Source organism: Ammodytes marinus, assembly GCF_949987685.1.
Source record: "Ammodytes marinus genome assembly, chromosome: 16".
NCBI lineage: Eukaryota > Metazoa > Chordata > Actinopteri > Uranoscopiformes > Ammodytidae > Ammodytes > Ammodytes marinus.
In genome coordinates, this window is record NC_137220.1 from 19054634 (window position 1) to 19076422 (window position 21789).

Consider the following 21789-nt stretch of genomic DNA (forward strand, 5'->3'; position numbering starts at 1 on the left):
CTACATCCGACCATTGTTCTCATCTGTGCCCTACACATCACCCATGTACATGCCATACACCACACCTGTTTACTAATGGTGAAATAGAAGATTTTGAAGTATTTGAAATGTCAGGAGCCATTTTAATTTTGTCGGGGAGTGTGTGATGCCCACTAAAGTGTGTCCATTTGTGTATGTTACATTTTTGTATATTGCACCGTTTTATGTTGGGACACTTTGTTTTCTGCGGAGGCGATCTTGTTTTATATGTTCAATTACACTATCCCGCCAGTAGGAGGCGCCGTGGTATTGTGGTTTGCCGGGGTCCCCGGATGCTCCTCATAACTGATGGAGATTTAAAAGAAACAAACCACGTTTCCCGTTTCAGCGTTATTTTCCTGTCTTTCAGTTATATATAATCTGTTCACGGGCGTCCCCACCTGGGACCCGTAACAATAAGCTACTATAGTAAAATGTAGCTTTAATTCAGCCTCCTTTATATTTACCTTTTCATATTTTCCTTTATTTATAGGCGAATTCCATTGTTTTTAATTGCTGTATCCGATTAGGGCCTAATTTCAATATTTGTTCGTTAGCCTATAGAGGCTATATTTTATATTGGCATAGCCTATATTTACCTCGTCTGAACATTAACATTGAGGGACAGGGTAGGCTAGAAGGGGGAGCTATGTGGTGGTAGAGGGGTGGGTTTGAAAGGGGTGGGTTAGGAAAAAGAAGGAGACGGAGGAAAGGCAGACCTCAGACCAGCCCATCTCACCTACTGTCCTCCTTCCTTCAGCACGGTGTCCGTGAACAAATCTGACCGTGGATCGGCGGCTCCCTCCATTCTACGAGTTACACCAACTGGGACTCAGACCAGAGGAAATCGTGTTCGTCGGCTGCCAAGTGGTCCGCACGCCAAGACACATCCACACACAGCAGAGCACGGCGAGGGAGCGGACGGGCTGATAATAAGGGGCTGAAAACACAGGGAAGGCTGCTGGGAACAACAGAGGGGCTTTACGGCACACAACAAATCCAGTGGAGACTGAAGAGAGAGAGAGTGGACTGTCTGGCCCCGCACAAGGAGAAGTATTAGGCGTAGCTAATTTCCAACGTTTTCTATTATTGGCAAGCGGGAGTGTGCTCTCTCAGAGCCACATTTATAACGAGAGCTAGCGGAATGTAATGCTAGCAAGCTAGCCGAGGTAAGCTAGCTAATTAGCTCGTCAGGCATCCAAGAGTCAGACGTGTGATCTTTATTAAAATAGGTCACTGTTTGGCGTCGCTTTTACTTTTTTTGTCCGGAGGAAAATACTACTTTATGTGCTTTTTCCCTACAAACCTGGTATGGTCATTATGTTCTGCCAAGAATAGCTGGACGCCAAGTTAGACAATAAAGAGCACAAGCTGCCCAATATTGATGAAAATCTGTTGGAAATTATCCGTCTACGCTGTTTTGGAGAAAAAGCCAGAACCATTGTGAACATCGAGCTGTGGACAACTCAAAAGGAGAAGGCAAAGGTACAAAGAAGAAAGAACATACTTTTTGACTGAGGACTGTCTGCCGTCCAATGTTAATGTCGACCGACGTTGCATCTCTAATGCTACCCGTTAGTCGGGGAATAATGGACCGGGAAAGGGACATTGAAACGGCTGCCGGAGCCCTCGCGAACGCGGCCGGGGGTCCAGCAGCGGCAGCTGCAGCCGCCGCCGCAGCAGCGGCAGCAGCTGTCCGGGGGATGAAGCGAGGAGACCCGGAGCCTGACGCTCAGACAGCCGCTGCCCTCACTGACTTACCCGGGGCGGAGTGCAAAAGACCAAGGATAGACGGCACCGGGAGTGTTGTTGTTGGTGACATTGGACAGGTAGGAATAACACGATGTAAAAATATATATTTAGTATCAATACTTTTATTTTTTGCTTTCATCTCAGCTGCGTTGTAACAAAGTATCATCTCTGGCCTCCCCTGTTCCTTTCCAGTAAAAGCTTTTGTTCCTCAGCATCAGCAGGGAGTGATGTACATGAATGTTTTGATAGCCCCCCCTCTTTTTCTCTCTCATCAACAACATAATCATGCATCATTGCAGTAAAAAGAAATTCAATCAATCAACAAAAAAATAATTAAAGAGTGTTTGTGAATTTGCACTGAAGTCTGAGCAGCATGGTAAAAACCTTAGGATAGAACGCAGCTGCTCAGTGAGGGTAATCATGACCAAGCCAGACAAAGGTAATATGATCCAGGCTCCATTGCTATGACAGGCAGCAGCACAGGCACAGCAAAGATCAGACCCATTCATCATGCCCGTGTCGGGAAGAGAGAGAGAGAGACAGTGAACCACACACTGCTAAGGAAGGCCCACTGTCATTTTTCCTTCAAACGCACCTGGATGAAAATCGCTGAGACCTGCGATGAGCATTCGCAGTGAGTCATCGTCATATCAAATCCTGAAACACACACACACACATACACACCACATGTGCCATTAATCGCCCCCCCCCCCCCCACACACACACACACACACACACACTCACACACACACCTCCTCATTGTCGCTAGGTGTTAAAAGAGAGAGAGGCAGGCAGGGATTGGGGGAGGGGTCACCACATCCAAAGACAAAGAACAGGGCCTTTTGGTGTCGGCTGAAGGAGCCAGGGGGGGGGGGGGCTCAAGGGGGCCCTCCTTATACTGGGTCACCCCTGCTTTACATGACTAGACTCACTGTTGAGCACAGCAAAGCATCCGCAACCTGCCTCACCTGCCACCACCTCCATCTGTTTATATTACAGTAAACCAGAGGACTGTTAAGGCACTTCTCCCTTTGCTCCACTCTCATCCATTAGTGTTCGTTTCTCTCTCTCGCTTCCCATAAACACACACACACACGCACCACACTTTCTTCCACCTGCACACGTACAGTATGCTTTTGAAGTGCCCCTGATCCAACAGCAGCACAAGGGGAAATGTATTTTTAAAAGCTGATGTCTGACGTTTTTTAGTCCAGTGAAAACAGCTGTTAGGGCAGTGGAAGGGCACGGGCGAACACGGTTTGAGGTCATCTGCAGGTAATTGAGTCCCGGGGGAACTGGTAAAATAGATTTAATTGGCGGTGTGGCTGACCAACCCAACCACCCCCCCCCCCCACCCCACCCCGCCGCCGCCACGGTGAGAAATAGTTCCCATGCAGCAGCACAGCAGAGTTTCACAGAGGATGGATTCCGTGTGATGTGGAGAGGTTATAGCCCGCCGGCAAAGATAGTGTGACAATGAACAGCGGGGGGACTCTCTTTGGCCATCAGTTGTATCGATCGCTGGGCACCAGAGGGGGGTCAGGTTGGAAAATATGGGCGAGTTTGAGCCGGGACAGGGAGGGAGGTGGGTGGGTGAGTTTATGGATGGATGGATAGATGGATGGAGAGAGCTGGAAAAGTAATCTGTGGATGCACATAGGAAGAGAGAGAGGATGGATTGAAGGAGGTGGAGGACAAAGATAAACCAAAGAGTGTGTGTGTGTGTGGGGAGGGAGGGGTTGAAGGGACACAATATATTTGGATTGTGTGTGTGGGGAGAGATGGATTGATGGACAGCGGACAGGGAAGGAAAACAGAGCCATTAGTTATAGCCTCTATCAGGAGCCATGATAAAGGATGAGAGGGAAGTGATGGATGGCAGGGAAGGCTGTGATGAGTTAGGGGCGGAAGGAGGCTCTGAATGAAGATGAGTTGTTGCATAACCCGTCATGCGAAGTGTAAATAAATGAAGATTTTTTTTTTCATAAAGTAAAAGGGGTGGGCAGATCCAATTCAATACTGTCTGGTATTGTGTCCGATATGGTGGCAAATAATCCACTCATCAGATATTAGACTTTTGAATCGGACTGGCTTTTGTTTACCTGACCCACAATATAACCACCAACAAAAAAAATATTAAGATAATTAAGATATCAAACAGTATCTTATCAGTTGATATCCAAAACACCAGATATCAGTTCAGACCTGAAAGACGGTGTGGATCTGTGCATCTGTGCATCTGTCATTGTAGGTGAATGGGGGTCGTTCTGGATTGGTTCAGCGGATGGATGCTACTAAACGCACCCCGACAAATAGCACAGTATTCAACACAGAGAGGCAGACGGTGGTTGATTTAGCTGACCATCCGTGCCGACTGTAAATCAGGACTGTGATAATAAACGAGAGTGCAGCAGCCTCCTCTCCCTTTTGCTGCGCCCCGCTCTTCTCCCTCCCCCACCTTGTGCCTTTACACAAAGTGCAGAACCCCTCTCACACCCCTACCCCCCCGCCACACACACACACACACACACACACACACACACACACACACTGTTCCCCTCTAGCTGTCCTCTGATTCCCCTCCCTCCTGTCTCCCCCCGAGCATATTTCCAGATTGCTAATTGACTCGTGGTTCACAGGCTTTTAGTGTGTCTGCCCCCCCTCCCCTCCCTCCCTTCCCTTTCTCTGTTGTACCCTCTGCCATCTTTGATTATCTCTCCCTCTCTCGGCCCATCTCCCATCATTCATATCTATGTAACATCTATCGCTTTTTTCCTCCTCCTCTCATCCTCCTCCCAGCTCCACACCTGTCTGGCATTTTCCTTTCTTCTCACCGCCTTCCTGCCTCGTCTTTCTTCTTCTTCGTCTCTCACTCTGTGTCGGTAGCACCCTGGAGGCAGTGTGGCGGTCCACTCAGATGTAGTCGGAGTCCAGTTTCTAAACTCTCTCTCTCACTCACTCACTGTTTTTTCAGAGAGCCGATTTGCCCTATCGTTGGCAGCAAAGAGGCTTTGTGTCGCGCTAACGAGATCAAAGCTCATTTAGTGAAGGGCATTAACCAGACTGATCGCTTTAACAGGCCTGAGTAAAGGGAGGAGGGAGGAGGGGGGGGAGTTGATATAAACGGACAGATCACCGAGATAGCTTTTGGTTCAGCACAAGCGGCACTCACTACATTGAGTATTTTTCCTTGTTGCTGAAGGTTGCTTCCGGTCCCTACTGTGTGTGCAGTGCACTGAAAGAAAATCTGGCGTGAATACACAGCCTATCGGCTCTTTGTGAACTGGTATGTAAATGTAAACAAAGGATATGTGTTACATATCCTTTTGTTTACAGTAAACAAAAGTGGCCCACCGCTAGCAGCATGCCCGTTTGCAAAGCCTAGGCTGTGTAGTAACACTGAACTTTTTTTTCTACGCACACACAGAATGGACGACCATGAAGAGATATTTATTGATTTGGACAAAAAGGGATTTTGACAACAAGCATTCTCCTGAATCGGTAACCTCCACCACAAGATGTCATTCTCTGGGATATCCCACTTTGATTTAAAGTCAATACGAATAAATCAGTGCATTTTCCTATATAATAGTTCCTGAATTAAACTAATTTACTGTCATTATTTTTTAAATGTTCTAGACTGAGATGCTGGAAAGTTAGAAAAAAAGAATTGCCAGGTTAATATACAGTGAAAATAATCAATATTCGGTGGTGCTGTCCCTAATTACTGACTGTACAAGATAAAAAGCTCCTGCCGCCTGTACTCATGGTTACAGATACGCTTACCTGCGTTTACCTAGAGAGCTTATGTGTAACTGTATCCTAAAAGTCTAAAGTGTTTAAAGTAAACTTCAGAAGTCAGGAGCCTGAATTATACACAGAAAAGTTGAAAAAAATCCACAAAAGGAGAAGAGTATCACGGAGAGCCAAAGGGGCTGGCCCATGTTGTGTGTACAGCATGTTCTAATGTGTGTTCATGCTTGTTGCAGAGGCATCCATGTTAGTGTCTGGTTTAGGCTCTGTGCTGCTGCTGTTTAATGATTGTCTGTAAACTTTGAGCCTGGGCACAGCAGGGGAGTCACCCTTGACCTTTGAACCGGCAACGATAAGCTGCAAATTCCCCAGGCAAAAGTTGCTCAACTCATATGTTCTATATTTATAATCCTCTATCTGTATGTGTGTGTCTTTGTGTGTTGAATTGTACGAAGTGCCACAGGCATATTGCCAAAGCATATAAAGGAATAATCGGGCACCATTCATAAAAAGAAAGAAATATGATAGTAATCTCTCATAGTCTCTCTCTCTCTCGTTCTGCCTGTGCTCTTGTAAAGCACGCCAGTTTCAGCGCCTTAACATGACACTGGCATGTTAGCAAGCTCTCCCTTTATGGTCATCATGTCACAGACTCCCTACCCCCCACCCTGCATGCCTACTCCTCCCCCAAGGCTGCCCCCAAACTGTCAAATATGCTCCCATCTCCAGCCACACACACACACACACACACACACACACACACACACACACACACACAGAGCCAAATGTCAATTCACTGTTTCCCTTACATGGGAGTCAGCTGTTACACACCGCCACAGTATTGTCACAGCGACCACGGGCTAATGGATAATGACAATTCAGTCGTCAACCAGACATTTGTGTGTGATGCTTTTTCTCTCTTTGATATCAGTCAGATCCTGAGTCCAAATCCATCTACCAATGATTTCATTAGGAGCATCAGTTAGAGGTGAAGTCAGCAATTCTGGAGAATGTCCAAATCAACTTTTTGTCAAAATCAGTGAATATCTCTCCTCACAATCTGCTACCTCCCCGTACTGTGTGTGGTTGAAAGAAAAAACTGGTGATAATACACAGTCCAGGCTCTGTAAACTGGTATGTAAACAAAGGGTAGATCGTGAGGAGATATTCACTTACCACTACTACTTACTTATCAAATAAGAATGCTACTGACAGCATGAAATGAGAAGTCTCACCTAGAGTAGTTTTGCATGTTGTAGTTTAATTCAAGAGGCATTTTAACACAAACAACTCGTATTAAACAAACTGAAAGCGTCATAGAATGGAATGGTACTTTTCCTTTTTATAATGTGCAATGCAACAGCCACAGGAACCCCCACCCCTTTGCAGCTATGCAGAAGATCAGGCACGTAGGCCCCACACATCAGCACCTGCGTGACTCTGCACTGTAGGTCAGCTGTTGTCACCAGTCCAGAGGAGAGGAGAGACAGTCATCAATAAATCCAGCCAGCAGATGCCCCGCAGCCACATGTTGTTACTGTCGGCTTGGAACCAATAACTTAGAATCCAGTTCACACATCAGATGCGCATGACTGAGCGCTCCTGCTCTTTTTTTAGAAAAGTACATAGACCATATCTGAAATTTAAACTAAAATGGATAGCTGTAGTAGCCCCATTATTGTCCCAATCCGTGGGCTCATTTTGTTCTGAAAATTGGAGTCGTTTGAAATAAGCCCCTCGGTTTCAGGGTAAAAGCTGCAATCCATTTTAGCTTTTCTATCTCTCTCTCTCTCTCTCTCTCTCTCTCTCTCTCTCTCTCTCTCTCTCTCTTCCTCTCTCCCCCTATGTGTCTATAGCAGCGCCTATCGACCTACCTCCATTGCATTTTGTCATGGTTTGTCTTTGATCTGCCGTTTTGGAGCATATCACGTTGACAAATGGCTTCCCCTCCCCTGACCCCTCGGCTACGGCCCCGGTAATTCTGCACTAAAGGATTTTTTTTCCCGATTTTCCCCAGGTCTCAGATCCTGGGATGTTTGTGAAGCTGTTGAAAGCAATATTGCTGTTGTTGATTCAGGCTCCTAAATATATCTCTGTCACAGCTGGGGGTTTATGTGAGAGGCAGGACTTTCTCCAAGCCATAGTACTACTCCACAACCATTTGAGTTTTTTGGTAAATAAGCGTCAGGATGTGTTGGAGGTAGCACTAGCAGGTGGCGTTTTTCGTAGGTTTTTTGGTGATTTGTTTGAGACCATAACAAAGCCAAACATTTGGCACTAGTGTCCAGTTCCTCAGGCTGTTCTGTTAGGGATCACTGGATGCCTGCTGCAGCCCCCCTAAATTACCCCGCTCCCCCCCTCTCTCCCTCTCCCTCTCTCTCTCCCCTCTCACCATCTGTTGACCTCATGTCATTTTGCCTTCCTCCACCGCTGCTGCTCCCTTTTCTGCCCCCTGTTCCTAACCCGTTTGCTCCAGCAACTCCTCCACTTTTTTCCCTTCTCCTAAAATAGCAAGTCGCGGAGAGAGAAAATAAACAAGGGGAGAGACGCCCTTTAGATTTGCCCTCGGCAGAGCTACAGAGGGGGACACAGTGAGAGAGAGTGTTTATGTGTGTGTTGACTACTTTTTCTGTGCTTTTGCTGATCCCCGCCAGTGCAGTCTGAAGCCAGCCGGCATCTTCAAAGGCACGTCCCTCGCTCCCAAACTGTGTAGAATTAACTTAATGGAAACTTGCAAAAAGTGCAAAACGAAAAGTGCAACATGAACGGTTTCAACTTGTACAGGCTTAGTGCGTCACGCCGACTGTTCAGTTTTCATTTATTTATTTTAAAGTGAGGCAGGCGCAAAAGTGGGCCCCTTTATGTATACTTTAAAGGACACACTGGCATTTGATATACTTAAATGCAACACCATATGGAAAAGGCTGTGTGTGTGTGTGTGTGTGTGTGTGTGTGTGTGTGTGTGTGTGTGTGTGTGTGTGTGTGTGTGTGTGTGTGTGTGTGTGTGTGTGTGTGTGTGTGTGTGTGTGTGTGTGTGTGTGTGTGTGTGTGTGTGTGTGTGTGTGTGTGTGTGTGTGCTTTTTTCTGTGTAAAAGAAAAGTCTCTGAAAAAAATTCACGGGTTTCAATTTCAGACCTCGAGCCCCTTCCCCCCCATAGCCCTTAAGAAAATATAAATCACATGGCATTCTTCACTTATGACTCATTGTCTCCGTTTGCTACTTTATATTTCTCTCTCTCCTTTCTCTTGGCTTGGTCTGTCTCCACATTCCCCCTCCCGTGTCCGTCGTCTGCCTCTGCCCTCATTTTTGTCTCATTTTGCTCTTTACTTTCTTTTCTTTTCTCCTCTCTGTCTTCCTCCCCCCTTCCATCCATCCACGCGGCTCCCTCCCTCCCTCCCTCCCTCCCTCCCTTCTCTCTAGCAGACAGATTGATTCCAGATGTTGCTAAACTCTAGCCTCTCTCCCTCCTCCCATTCTTCCACGTAAACTCCTCTTCTTTCTCTTCCTTCTCTCCACTCTGTCCACCGTATAGCGAGTCTATAATTTGATGGTTGGAGTATAATTTGGGTTTTGAATCTCACTGGCATTCCAGTGTTTTTAACTTACCAGTTTTTTGTAGCACCTTCATCCTTATTTTAACTGTGTGCAGACGTGATAAAAAAAGACTCGTTCTCAGCCTTTTAATGGACTGTAATTGTGTGTGTGTTGTAGTGTTATGCCTAAGTGATCACAGTTCTTATTTTTTTTAAATTTAAAACAGTAAGAGTTTCTCACTCCGGCTGACATTGCCCGAGGCTTTATGACTTGAGATTCTGCTCTGGCCAGCCCTTCATCATACTGCATTCAGTCACTATATGTCTACCCAATGTTTGCCCGTCCTTTTCCCCTCCCTGGAAATGCGGCGGCGCACCGAGGAGAGTGTTCACCCCGGGGACGAGGCACGAGGGGGAAATTGGTTCCAGATGAAACAGGAAGTGGAGAGTGAAGACAAAGAAAGGGCTGTTTCAGACAGGAGGGGGGGTTAAGGGAGGATGGGCCCCCCCGAGTCTGGAAACACACACACACACACACACACACACACACACACACACACGGGGAGTCAGTTTGCCGCATGTGGCATCAAAAGAAAAACCTTTTCTTTCTCTTTCTTACCTATTCTTTACATCCTGGCCTTCAAAATAAAAAAAACTCCTACACTTTTTGGCTCCCCTCTCTCCTACTCGGTCTAGACTCTTCCTCATTCCATACGTCATCACCACATCTGCTTTTGCTCTCAGCCGGCATATCTCAGAGTAAGCTAGCTCTGGGGGATGAGCTTTGTCTTTTTGGTTGAGAATAAACAGCGAGTCATACTGAACCTCAGATGTCCCAGATGCTCACCTTTGATTGGCTGGATGAACGCCATAAGTACAGGAAGTGATTCCAGCAGGAGGCGTTCTCGAGGTCAGGGGCTTGGGGAGGTTAAAGTTATACTCGGCCATAGAACAGAAAGCTTGTTGTTATTTGAAGTGACCACCAAAACAAATACTACCCCCCTCCCTTCGTGCTCATTCTGTGGTTCCGCCCCTAAACGCTCGTTGCCTGACTGGCAACATCAGTTTTCACTAACTACCTGTCCAATAGGATTCTTCCTACTAATGTCACGAATGCTTCCTGTAGCTGATAGGTTGGAGAAGTGTTGTCTGGCTCGGGCGGACTCCCTTTTGTTTGTACATAGCCATATACACAGCCTGAGCTGTGGATAAACACCATACTTTTTTCCAGCACACACACACAATGCGGACAGGCGAGTAGATAATCACTGATTTCGACTATTTTTTTAAATGTTGGATTAGGAGCGCTGCCTCCAGCTTTTAACTCTGTTGACACTCTTCAGAAGCCCAAACGTGCCCCCCGTCATCGCCATGGCGTCACACGCGGCCCACACTCAAGCTGTTTGCCGAGCGGGCCAACGGGGGCAGCACACTGATCTGAAACATTTTGTCTGCTCCTCGCTCCCGTGGATTAAAAGTAAATAAAACATCAGCACTTCTAAGGAATACCATCCTATCCTCTGGCACACACACACACACACACACACACACACACACACACACACACACACACCCTCCCTCTTTCTCTCTCCTTCACCTCTCCCTCTCTTGCCCCATTCCTTTGCATAGGTCCTGCTAGGCGCTCATGTTTTCTCTGTGAGACATGCCAGCAGGCTAGACCGTGCTGGTGTCATCTCTCTCACTGCTGTCAAAATATCATGATTTGGTTAACTTTCCCCATTGTTTCAGTCCTCCCCCTTCGCTCCCTCTTTGTCTTTCTGTCTTTTGGTTTTGCCTCCCTCCCTTTCACCCAACTCTGCGGCGAACAATGGCCGCTCGTGCCCGGGGAGAAAAATACTAGTCTGAGAGAAAAGAGTGGAAAGAAAGACAGAAATAATCTAATTAAAAGTAATTACTGAGCAATTAACCACAACACTGGTTTCTGGGGCAGGGTCGAGGAGGGATTGGGTGGGGGGTGGGGTCAGTCACCCTCTCCCTCGTGGATTTTGATTGGTTAGTGCAGCTGAATATGAAAAACTGTGATGGTTCAGCAGTCACAGCCACCACACACACTGTTAACTGTTAACTTCAATCACTGCTCAGTCAGGGAGGTGTCCTCTTACTCGGGTTTGAACTTTGTTCTATAACTGAGCCTCATTTTTGTTTTTTGTTTTTTTTTTAATCTTGAGCCTTTTATGAAACAAAAGCACCCTACTGATGTTTGGATATTGTTTAAAAATCCTTTGAAAAGCAGTGATTTACGCTGTCAAGATTCTAGAGACAGGTTGTAACAATAATAGGAGATAGTGGGAAAAAAAGAATGACAGGAATACCAACACCTCCTTTTTAATCTTTCTTTCTTTAATCAAGCTATTTTGGAAACTAGCTACGTGGACATGTTCCCCCCCCCCCCCCCCCCTTGTCTACGAGAGCACTTCTACAACCAAAAATGTGTGAAAAGTTTTCTTATGCAGCCACTCGTTTTTTCGAAAAAGCTCAGACACTTACAGCACACTCTCTCTCTCTCTCTCTCTCTCTCTCTCCACTCCCTCTCTCCTGTTATCTCTTGCAGAACAATGAGCCTTTACACCCCGGTTTCCATGGATACCCACCTCTCAGTCAGGTAAGAGATTAGTGACTGCTTGCAGACATCTGAGGAAAAAAATATTAGAATTAATAAAATAATGCGATACAGAATCCTTGACACACGGAAGACGTGTTAGTTTTCGGCCTAGCGAGTCCCTCTCTGAACAACAGCCTCTCTCTCTCTCTCTCTCTCTCTCTCTCTCTCTCTCTCTCTCTCTCTCTCTCTCTCTCTCTCTCTCTGTTTCTCTCTGTCTCTCACACACTCTCTAATGGGCCATTCAAGAGTCTGTGCTTTGTGATAAAAATGGATTGAGAATTGATTGATGAAGAGGAAATCTACTGAAAACTGAGACAAGATCTTTAGAACCCGCAACACCTTATTTCATGGCCAGGGGAACCTATAGCATTGTCGTCCATGTATTCCTCCTAAAGCCAGATTGCTTCTGTTGCACTGCTACTGCATCATTATCTGGACAATCATGAAGATTTACAGGGGCTGTTCCATTTTTCCCCTGCCGCAGCCTTTGGTAGGGTATAAATCATGGCTGCTGCTTGGAGGAGTTGATAAGGGGGAGCCGGGGTAGTGATTGAACTTCTCTCTCAAAGGCTTGACCCCTCAGAAGATAGAGAGAATTATACCATCACCTACTTTAAACTAAGCTCTGCAAGCACAATAGCGTTCCTATCCTCCGCACACTGTCTCTCTCTCTCTCTCTCTCTCGTCAGTCTCTTTCTCATTCTAAGTGTCTCTCCGTGCGTATTGCTCTCAGTAATGAGTGCCGTATGTGTGCAGCGCAGCGGCACGCTAGCCGACTATTTTCTTATCTACCTCCGCGCAGCACAGCCCACCGAGCGTCTCAAACCAGCTCAGTACTCTGGTGTGTGTGTGAGAGAGAAAGGTCCTCTTTATCTTAGAGTGTGTGTGTGTGTGTGTGTGTGTGTGTGTGTGTGTGTGTGTGTGTGTGTGTGTGTGTGTGTGTGTGTGTGTGTGTGTGTGTATTTGTTGGCGTGTATTTGTTGGCGTGTGTGTGTGCGCGCGCCTGTGCTTCTCTAGCTCGTGTTTTGGGACGTGCAGCTCTCTGGCAGTGCCACAGGAGGGGAGTGTTGGTCTGTTAGCCTGCCCCCCACTCCCCCCCACACACACCCCTCCCTCCTCTTCTTCACATCACAACACAGGGATTCTCATAGGCCTCACCCCCTCTTGTATTTTTTTTCCTTTCCTCCTCCGCTCTGCTTGACTCTCCATTCGTGCGCTACCCTTGGTATCTCCTTTCTTGGGAATTGTGTGTGTGTGTGTGTGTGTGTGTGTGTGTGTGTGTGTGTGTGTGTGTGTGTGTGTGTGTGTGTGTGTGTGTGTGTGTGTGTGTGTGTGTGTGTGTGTGTGTGTGTGTGTGTGTGTGTGTGTGTGTGTGTGTGTGTCTTGAATAGCTGGATAAGAATTTGCCTTTTTGGTTAATATTTTTATGGATTCTGATTTCCTCTCACCTTGTGTCCAGTATTCAGTTATTTCTGTTTAGGTGTTCTGTTAACCTGGCAACAAGGATTAAAGTCTGTGGGAGAGATCACAGCCAATAAAAACAGAAGAAGCAATGATAGGAAGAGGCAGGCAAGTGGAGCAGAGGTGAAACAAAAATGGTTGGCAGTTATTTAAGATGGCTTGCCTGCAGGGAACATCATCGCACAATAGTCGGCCGCACAGAATCAGGTTTTATTTCTCAAGTAAGGTTTCACATACAAGAAGAAATTTTTCCTTTGGTGCATATGAGAAATGCATGGATCCACTATTTTTCAGTAGCGATCCAATTCTGATATCCGAGTTTTGGATATCGGCAGTTACCAATACCGTCCGATATCGTAATTATTATACATTTTATGTTGGTGTTGATATCAGGTTATAAAGGCTCAAGCAACAAAACAATTCAAAAGGGCAAAATATATACAGAAATGCAAAAAGATTTAACTTATTCAATCTCATCATGAACTACATAATATATATTTACAGAACTTTTTTATTGCTTATTGCTTATTAGTTTTAGTGTTTGCTGTATCACATAGATATGGTCTTGAAATTGAATTTTCAAGTCAAGAATATAATTAATAGAAAATAGAGGAAAAAAATACAATGAATAAATCAAAGAGCAGTACAGTTTGCGCACGAGTGACGTAGTTCGTATGAAGAGTATGTGCACTGCAGTGTACAGAGGTAATAGTCCAAAACACAAGAGTTAATGTAACGAATTGAGTCAGATGTGGAGACAGTGAGAACAGACTTGTATTCTTAGACCTCACTTGCCTCGGTTCACCTTCTGTTGGACAAATACCTGGTAAAGGAAACACATGTGATCTCTGCAGTACATCTGAACTCCCCTTGTCATCTGTAAAACTCCGAGCCGAAAGCACACTGCTGCATTGGTTTTATAAATTATCTAAAACTTGTGCCTACTAAAATAATCTGCCCCTGAGCACAGATTGGGGAATCTCCTGCGCACAGGCTTGCAGGTGGTTATCATGCAAATGCAACTAGCCGAGCCTAGCTCTAGCCGGATCGCCCTCTTCATTGCTGCAGTGCATTTGTCTTGTTAATGTCTCCTGTCTGCTGTAATATATGCGTGTTTGAACTGCCTGTAGGTCTGCCTGTGTCAATATGAGTGTGTTAAATGTTGACATGCTGCTGCAAGTCCCTGCTGCTGTATACACTGTCAGGGCTGTGTGTGTGCGTGCGTTTGCCTATTGCCTACCCTGCATGGCCATTCTGACCCACAGGGCTTTACCTGTCAGTCGCCTGCTGTTTAGGTCACAGAAATGATCAGGGTTAACAGCACACATACAAACACACGGACAAACAAGTCATAAGGGCTCAGTCTTCCCCCTCCTTTATTTAGAAATAGCAACACTTTTTTAAAATACTAATCACAGGTCATAACCTTCCAACGAAAAATTGCAATTCCCCTGAAAGTGTTGGATTACACTCCTATAGAAGACTAAAGCCGGATTTATTGATTAAGTGTGTTTGAAGGAGCGGTGGGCCTTTAAATGAGCTGATGAGCGCTGGGATAGATATAGCCCTTTTGTTTGAGGCGGTGTGTGTCAGCATGACTACGACCACAGCGCATCTTTCTGTGTACATTACGTGCGTGTGTGAGTGTGTGTGTGACAGCGTGTGTATGTTTATCACCGTGTGTTCAGTCTGTATGCGCTTAATCCCCTCAGATCATCCCCCCATTCATCCTCTCATCCTCCTCACTTACAGCCCTAATCCTGTCATCCCTCGCTCTTTTTTTTCCTTTTCTTTTTCACCCCAGCCCCCTTTTATCCATTTATCTCTCTATCCCGTTATCTCTCGCTAGCACCCACGTCCATAGACCCCTGTTTCAAGCCCGGCTTTCCCCCCCAGCACCAATCACTTCCCTAGCCCCCTCCCTCCATCCCTCCATCCCTCCATCCCTCCGGACACAGTTCTAGCCAGACTCAGCAGATGTCTGAAAGCCTTGGCATCAGGGCTTTTTTTTCTCCGCAGAGTTCAGAGTCCCTCCCCATATTGAAAATGCGGTGCGAAGGAACTGCACTCTCATCTCCTGCAAATTAAAGCGCCTCCTTAACAATACAGTGGTGGTGGTGGGAAGTATAGGGGGAAACTGAGTGCAAGCCAGGAAGAAAAAAAAGAAAAAAGAAAAAAAGGCGCAGTGCAGTCAGTGTGATACAGATTCATGTGTTCAGGGGGGGTTGTGGGGGTTTAGATACTGAAATCGCTCCCCTCAGTTCTGTGAGTTCTTCCAATCTGTGTGCAGCAGCAGAGAGATGGTGATCTAGGAGCCGACCCACGCAGACTGCGCTACCTCTAAGCTTTTTTTTATTTTGCTTTACGGAATGGCCTTCCCTACCGCTGCTTTTTTTAGGAGCTGACAGCATGCTTGCCACGCAATAAATAAATCATCAAAAAAAAAAGCTGCATTGCAGTGGGGGTCGCATTCTGTACTCTCAGGCAGCCTGTGTGTGGATTGAAGACAGCATCTTCTTCCTTGTTCCTTTTTTTCTCTCTTCTCTCCGGGGGGGTTTTGAGGAGACAGCAGCAGAGGCAGCAGCAGCAGCAGCTTTTGGTGACTTCATTTAGAGCCAGGATTAGGAGGTGTACATGGAAGGGATGGATGCTTTGATGGATAGGAGGGACCGACGCTGAGACGAGGGGAGGGAAAGTTTTAAAAAGAGGTGGGCGGGAACAAGAGGAAGAAGCAGCAGCAGCAGCGGGACGTTGTAGCGCGAGAACGTGTGAATGACAGACTCAGAGCAAAGGGAACGAGAGAAGACACTCACACTATCAGGAGGAGAGGAGAGACGGAAAGGCCCTAGGGGGATCATCATCACCACAGCAGCAGGGCCGGGCAGACCAGGAAATAGAGAGAATCTGAATGTGTTGAGGCAGACGTGGACGGAAGCCATCCCTCGGCTCATGGTCTTAGAGCACAGGCAGAGGAGAGGAGGAACGGGAGGAGAGACAGAGACACACACACAGGGGGGGGAAGGGGAGAGAGAGCACAAGGAACGCCGGGAAAGAAGTGGTGGAGGGCTGGTCAGCAGTTGTTCCTCCTAATCAGACCATGATGGGGCTGTACTACCCTGCAATGCTACCGGTAAGTTCAGCTCTCAAGCAGAGCTGCAGTGCTTCCTATAAAACAACGCGGTGCACACACACACGTGAAGAAGTGCAAGATAAACGGCTAGAAAAAAAGAGAGAGATTTTTCATTGTTTCTGTCGTCTGTTTAGTTTACTTGACTTGGTGCGGTGCCTATGCTATGGCCTGTTTTGGTTCTGCTGTGTCTGTCTTGGCCCAGGTGAGGCCTTTTGTCAGATAGTTGGCAGGGCATCAGGCTAAACAGCAGGGCTTGTGCCTGCAGCTCTGCTCCTTTCACTTTTTAACTCTTTGCGCTCAAGTGACTTAAATGGTTTTTGGAAGAAGTCATGCTATGGCCTATTCTCACACTATGTTTATGATGCATTTTGTCTTTGTGTTATTGGAGTGGAGACAGTCCACGGAAAGCCATCAGTGGCATCGCACCAGAATTGCTGAGTGACATGTTTGTGACTATATACTCCATGGTGTTTAATGTTTATACAGTTGATGTGTTCTAACTGCTCTAGGCATATGGTGGGCGTGTCTGTGCTACTTTATCTGACAGACAGCCCGAGGACGAAAGCTGTTGTAGCATGTCCCGCTCTCTGGTCTTGGGTTCCTTTGGGCCCTAAAAGGGGCCTGTTGGGATTTAGGGGGGAATGGCAGGGGAAGTACACTCAGACAAGAGGCAGCAGCCGCCTGTGTCGACGTGCACGTACAAGTGGCTATTTCATGCTCATGGCATGCTGACTGCACACGATGTCGTGTTATATGTCACATGTATGTTATATGTGTGTGTCGTGTCACGTCATGTGCCCAGGCGGTGGAAGCTGGAGGTCTATTCCAGATAGATTCAACATTGTCATCCAAGCTGTCCGCGCAGTTTATACTTCAACTGTCCCGGGATTGAAGGAGACAGGTGCCAAGGCACAGTTGTCTCTGTCTACTACACAAACAAACAAACTCTCCCACACCCAGTTGTTGCTAGCAGTACCCTGACTCTCATGACACAAGAAACTTAATGCACATAGTTACAATGAATTATTGCCCAACACCAGGGAAGGCCAAGTGCAATAGGCAAAGCACATAAATGTCTACATGTATTCAGTAAAAGTTCATTTAAGTTCAATTTTGTCTTTCATTTGTTATTATTACTAAATTGTTGTATTTTATCAAGTGCAAAAAACAAAAACAACGTGATATGTCCGCCACCCTGCTCTCTGAATATCAGCATCTGCAATTGTAAAACGCATATTGGTTCATCACTAAATAGTATTGTAGACAGGAGTGTACCGTTTGTAGAATTTTATTAATTTTTTGGTCTGGAAAAGCTACAACCTACATCTCTATTAACAACACGGTCAAGTAATGGTTAAGGTTCTGGTTGTTGTTGCTTTTCTTCCTTTCTTCTTCCCGTCTCTCTCTCTCTCTCTCTCTCTCTCTCTCTCTCTCTCTCTCTCTCTCTGTTTCTCTGTTCCCATCCTCTTGTTTTCCTCCCCCCACAGGCAGCTGTAAGCTAAACACATCATTCCCCTTCAAAGAGAATGACGCCAAAAGGAAGATGGTGCGAGGAACTAGAAGGGTGTAGGAGCTGGGGGTGAGGGGTTGGGTGGTATGTGAGGGGGGGGGGGGGGGGGGGGGGGGGGTTGAGTTCTATGTGGGAATGCACTTTAAAGGTGACACACACCACCAGTCACTCTGTCCTGTAAAATCAGTGGTACTTCTCTCTATTTTGGGCGACACTCTGCTTTACTGCAGTTTACACTGTGGATAAGAGTCACTATTAAATCTTTAGGGTAAGACATTACATCCACAAATGTCATTCGTTAACAGCTTTGCAGTTTTAGGGCCGGTATATATCAAATTAAAAAGATTAATTTAAATGTATGTTTTTGCGAGATGTCCGTATTGTCTACATGATGAAAAACGACGTATTGATCCCTATGCGGATTCTACTCTTTTCAGTCTGTCCCTACCACGTCAGGTCGCTAATGCTAGCTAGCATCTGTCTGCAGATATCAGGCTGATCCACAAACAAACACAAACAGCAGGACCAGATGAATTAGTGAGCAGGCTTTCTTTATATGTCTGTCAAAGTGAACGCCTGTGCCATGGATGGTCAGTTGCAGAGGCATCGACGAAGATGCATCTGCTACCGACCATCCATGGCTGTGCGGCATAGCCAGTATTTTCACAGATGTGTAACAATGAGGGCTTCAAGAGGTGAAGGTCTTCTACGATATTATTTTGTGCCATTTCTTTGTTTCAGTCACATTTTATTATTGTTGCATTTTGGATGAATGCAATAATGCTCCAAATTGTGCATTGTCTGTAAGATTTGAGATCAAGATTTTATGTTATGCCATATCACCCAGACCTTCCCAATTTTATCATCTTCATCTATTTAGGGTTACAAATCAGCTTCTTTAGCCGCTTACTTGACAACTCTCTCAAAATATGGAATATGCTTGATGATTATTTAGGACAGTGTGTCAGTAAGGGTTGGTTGGCTGTAGACTATACGGTATTTTGGAAGTGGGAGAGGGAAAAAAATAAGAGTATTTTCTTTATTTTTTTATTATGCACTTAGGGAAAAAAGACTTAATGTAGAGAATATGTGATAGTTCAAGACTGTGGTAAATTTGGAAACGATATTTACAGATTTGAACTTCCTGGATCAATAACTCATAAGCAAAATGTTATAAAAACAGAAACGATGCATCTTTGCTATCTTCATGAGACAGAATGGGGTACAACCTAGTATTGCTTTTAATATATTGCTCTCTATAGTGGGCTGTGAGACAAGATCGCAGGGACTGTCTACAAAGGTAAAAACCGAAGCAAAAAATATACAAACCCTCCACTCTTGTACATTGCAGTGCATTTCCAAGCTAAGAAGTGTCTGGTTACAGTGAAAGTTAGGTTAGCCCATCATCTGCCGTATGTCGTTGGCAAAAATGAATTGTTTGTGTTTTAATAACGATCTTTGCTTACGGTCTATCGACCCCGGAAGTTCGACTGTCTATATCTTTCCAACTTTACTGCAGTCGAGTTTGTCCTCAACGTTGTATTCTGTCTTTATTCTCGAAATAGTATTTTAACTCTATTCTCGTCATTTTAACTTTATTTTCCGTCAATTTGACGTGCATTAAATTAAAAAAAGTCCTTCAGTGACCCTAATTCTCCACTGTAACACAAGGAGAGGGCTGATGTGCTGATTCTTAAAAACTCATCTCAATTCAGCAGTGTCACCGCAGCGTGATGGCATACATGCATTTATCCTGCCTACTTTCATTTCTATTTTGTCACAGTGTTCCTTTGCAGACGTCAAGAGGTGTTGCCTCATCCCTTCTAAACCCGCCTGCTTAGTGCTGAGCCCATGAGGAAGGGTGTCAAGCCAAGCTGCTGATACACTGAAAGGCTTCTGAGTTTTAAACTGCTTGACTGTCAGCCCCCCCACCCCCCTCCCATATAATCTCCACAAGACTGCTTGGTTAGCCAGCGTACGACAACAGGCCTTCAAGGAATTTGCGAGGGATCCACACCCAAGCCTGTCATCCTCAGGGTTGTGTGTGGGCATCTGTCTGTAGGAGTGTAGCTGCATGCATGTGAGAGACAGACTTATGCAGCTGCTCTCCCACAACACATTGACAGGCACCTAGGTGGTTGACTGTACATGTCAGGGCAAGGTATCAAATACTACAACTCTCACTTTAACCAACAGCATATTTAACTCGATTGCTTGTGGTATTCACGTGGGATTGTGCGTATTTTATGTGCAGCACCTCTTAAAGGTGCAGTCAGCGATTCTATAGCATGCTTTTCTCACTTTTGGTTAAAATCCGTGAATAGCCTACCTCCTCACAGTCTGCTACCTGTTAGTACTATATATGCATGCATGGGGGGGGGAATCCAGTGTTAATACACAGCCTAGGCTCTGTAAACAGACATTTTGTTGTGGTGGGCCCCCATTTGTGTACCTACCCTTTTTTTTACATTCCAATTTACAGAGCATAGGCTGTGTATTAACACTGGAGTACAAGAGTACAGCGCACACACACACACGTAACAAGGAGATATTCACTGATTGTAACACAAAAGTAATTTTGAGAATAAACATTCTCCAGAAGCGCTGAACTCCACCTTTTTTAAATGAAATAAATTGACAGATACTGACTTCCCACGGTCTGTTCTGTTTCCATATTAAGCACTAAAGCCCAGTGCACACTCATAGTCCTCAGTATTGGTGGCCTAATGCACTGTGTGACACACTACTTTACCTCGGGGTTACCTGTTCTCACTCTGACAGTACTGCCATGATGATATTGTCCAAGACTAATGCGGCTCTAACTGCTGCTGCCCGGGGGCTCTTTGCACTGGGTCCAAAGTGTGAAAACGCTCCACATGTTCGCTCTCAACACAGCGCACATACATGATACACACAGAAAGGCACACAGCGAGCGACCGCCACGCACAGATGTGGTGCAGTAGAGCCTTTAATGTATGCGCTATCTCCTAGGTTACTGACTCCTCGCATGACAAACGGCTACCATAACGTTGTTGTAACACACTGCACCATAGCTTTACACTGCAGCAGCAATTCAACGCCGTTGGGGTTTTAAAAAATTCGAATAAATATGCAAAAGTTGTGACGCAGTGTACAAATTCTTGTGGATGGAATGGAACAAGTGGAGCTGGTAGAGTTGCAAGCTTGTTCAGAAACATTCAAATGCTTCTGCACTGGCTGGCTTGATTTGCATATTTCCATGGCTTTTTTTCGTATTGGTTTTATGGATTCTTGGTGGCTTCATTGTCATCTCATTCTACTGCCACCGCATCCTCTGCGAATGAGTCTGGATTAAAACAGCGGGACACAGGCATAATTCAGGCTGAAAACCAGAGGGAGGTGAAGTGTGATTGGACTGCGCTCGTCTTTTTCATCATTTAGTTGTTAGATTGTAGACGATGAGGTTGGAGCAACAAACAGAAAGGACTATTTACCTGCACTATTGGTTCTCCAGCAGCTGTTCATAAATTGACTAAATTATGCCTAATAAAGAAGGAGAAAGTATTTAGTTGTGTAAATCATTTTAATTGTATTTATTTAGTTTTGTTTATGTTGATTTGAAATTAATGCTACCTCTTTTATTATTTATTGCCTGCATCAGCTCATCATCATCTGTAGCGACTATGGCTACCACTGACCACTGATTTTCAGTATCGGATTATCTGCAGTGCTGATTATTTTCTAATTGATCGTTTTGACTTTAAGATCGCAGGAAAAAGTGAAAAAATACAGTTAGAATTTCTTCTTCAAACACCTTATTTTGTCTGCCAACAAATTAAAACCCAAAGACAATTTACTTAACTATCATTTATGATTTTAAGAAAAGAGTCAAATCCTCACAAAATCTGGAACAAACACACCCTTTTTTTCGCCTTTAATAACAATCTGTTTTGCACAATCATGCCAATTTTGCGAGACAAATCCCCCCAAAAAACTTGGACAGTTTCTTCCCCCGTCTGAGGTTGCGAA

The 21789-nt window shown here is 45.4% G+C and overlaps 1 protein-coding gene across 5 annotated transcripts in view; it reads left to right on the forward strand.

Moving 5' to 3' along the window:
• The first annotated feature begins 839 nt into the window (after positions 1-839).
• LOC307262915 (RNA binding protein fox-1 homolog 2-like) overlaps positions 840-21789 on the forward strand; it is a 45446-nt gene continuing 24496 nt past the window's right edge. For 3 of the 5 annotated variants that reach the window (XR_013845269.1, XM_080043935.1, XM_080043936.1), the window contains exons 1-2: positions 840-1847; positions 11630-11680. Coding sequence is in view for 4 of the 5 variants with exons in the window: in XM_080043935.1 (XP_079900061.1) it covers positions 1554-1847; positions 11630-11680 (345 nt within the window). In the remaining variant the exon portion in view is untranslated. Of the gene's footprint in view, positions 1848-11629; positions 11681-15932; positions 16272-21789 lie in introns of those variants that run through there. The other 2 variants (XM_080043937.1, XM_080043938.1) reach the window with 2 other exon arrangements.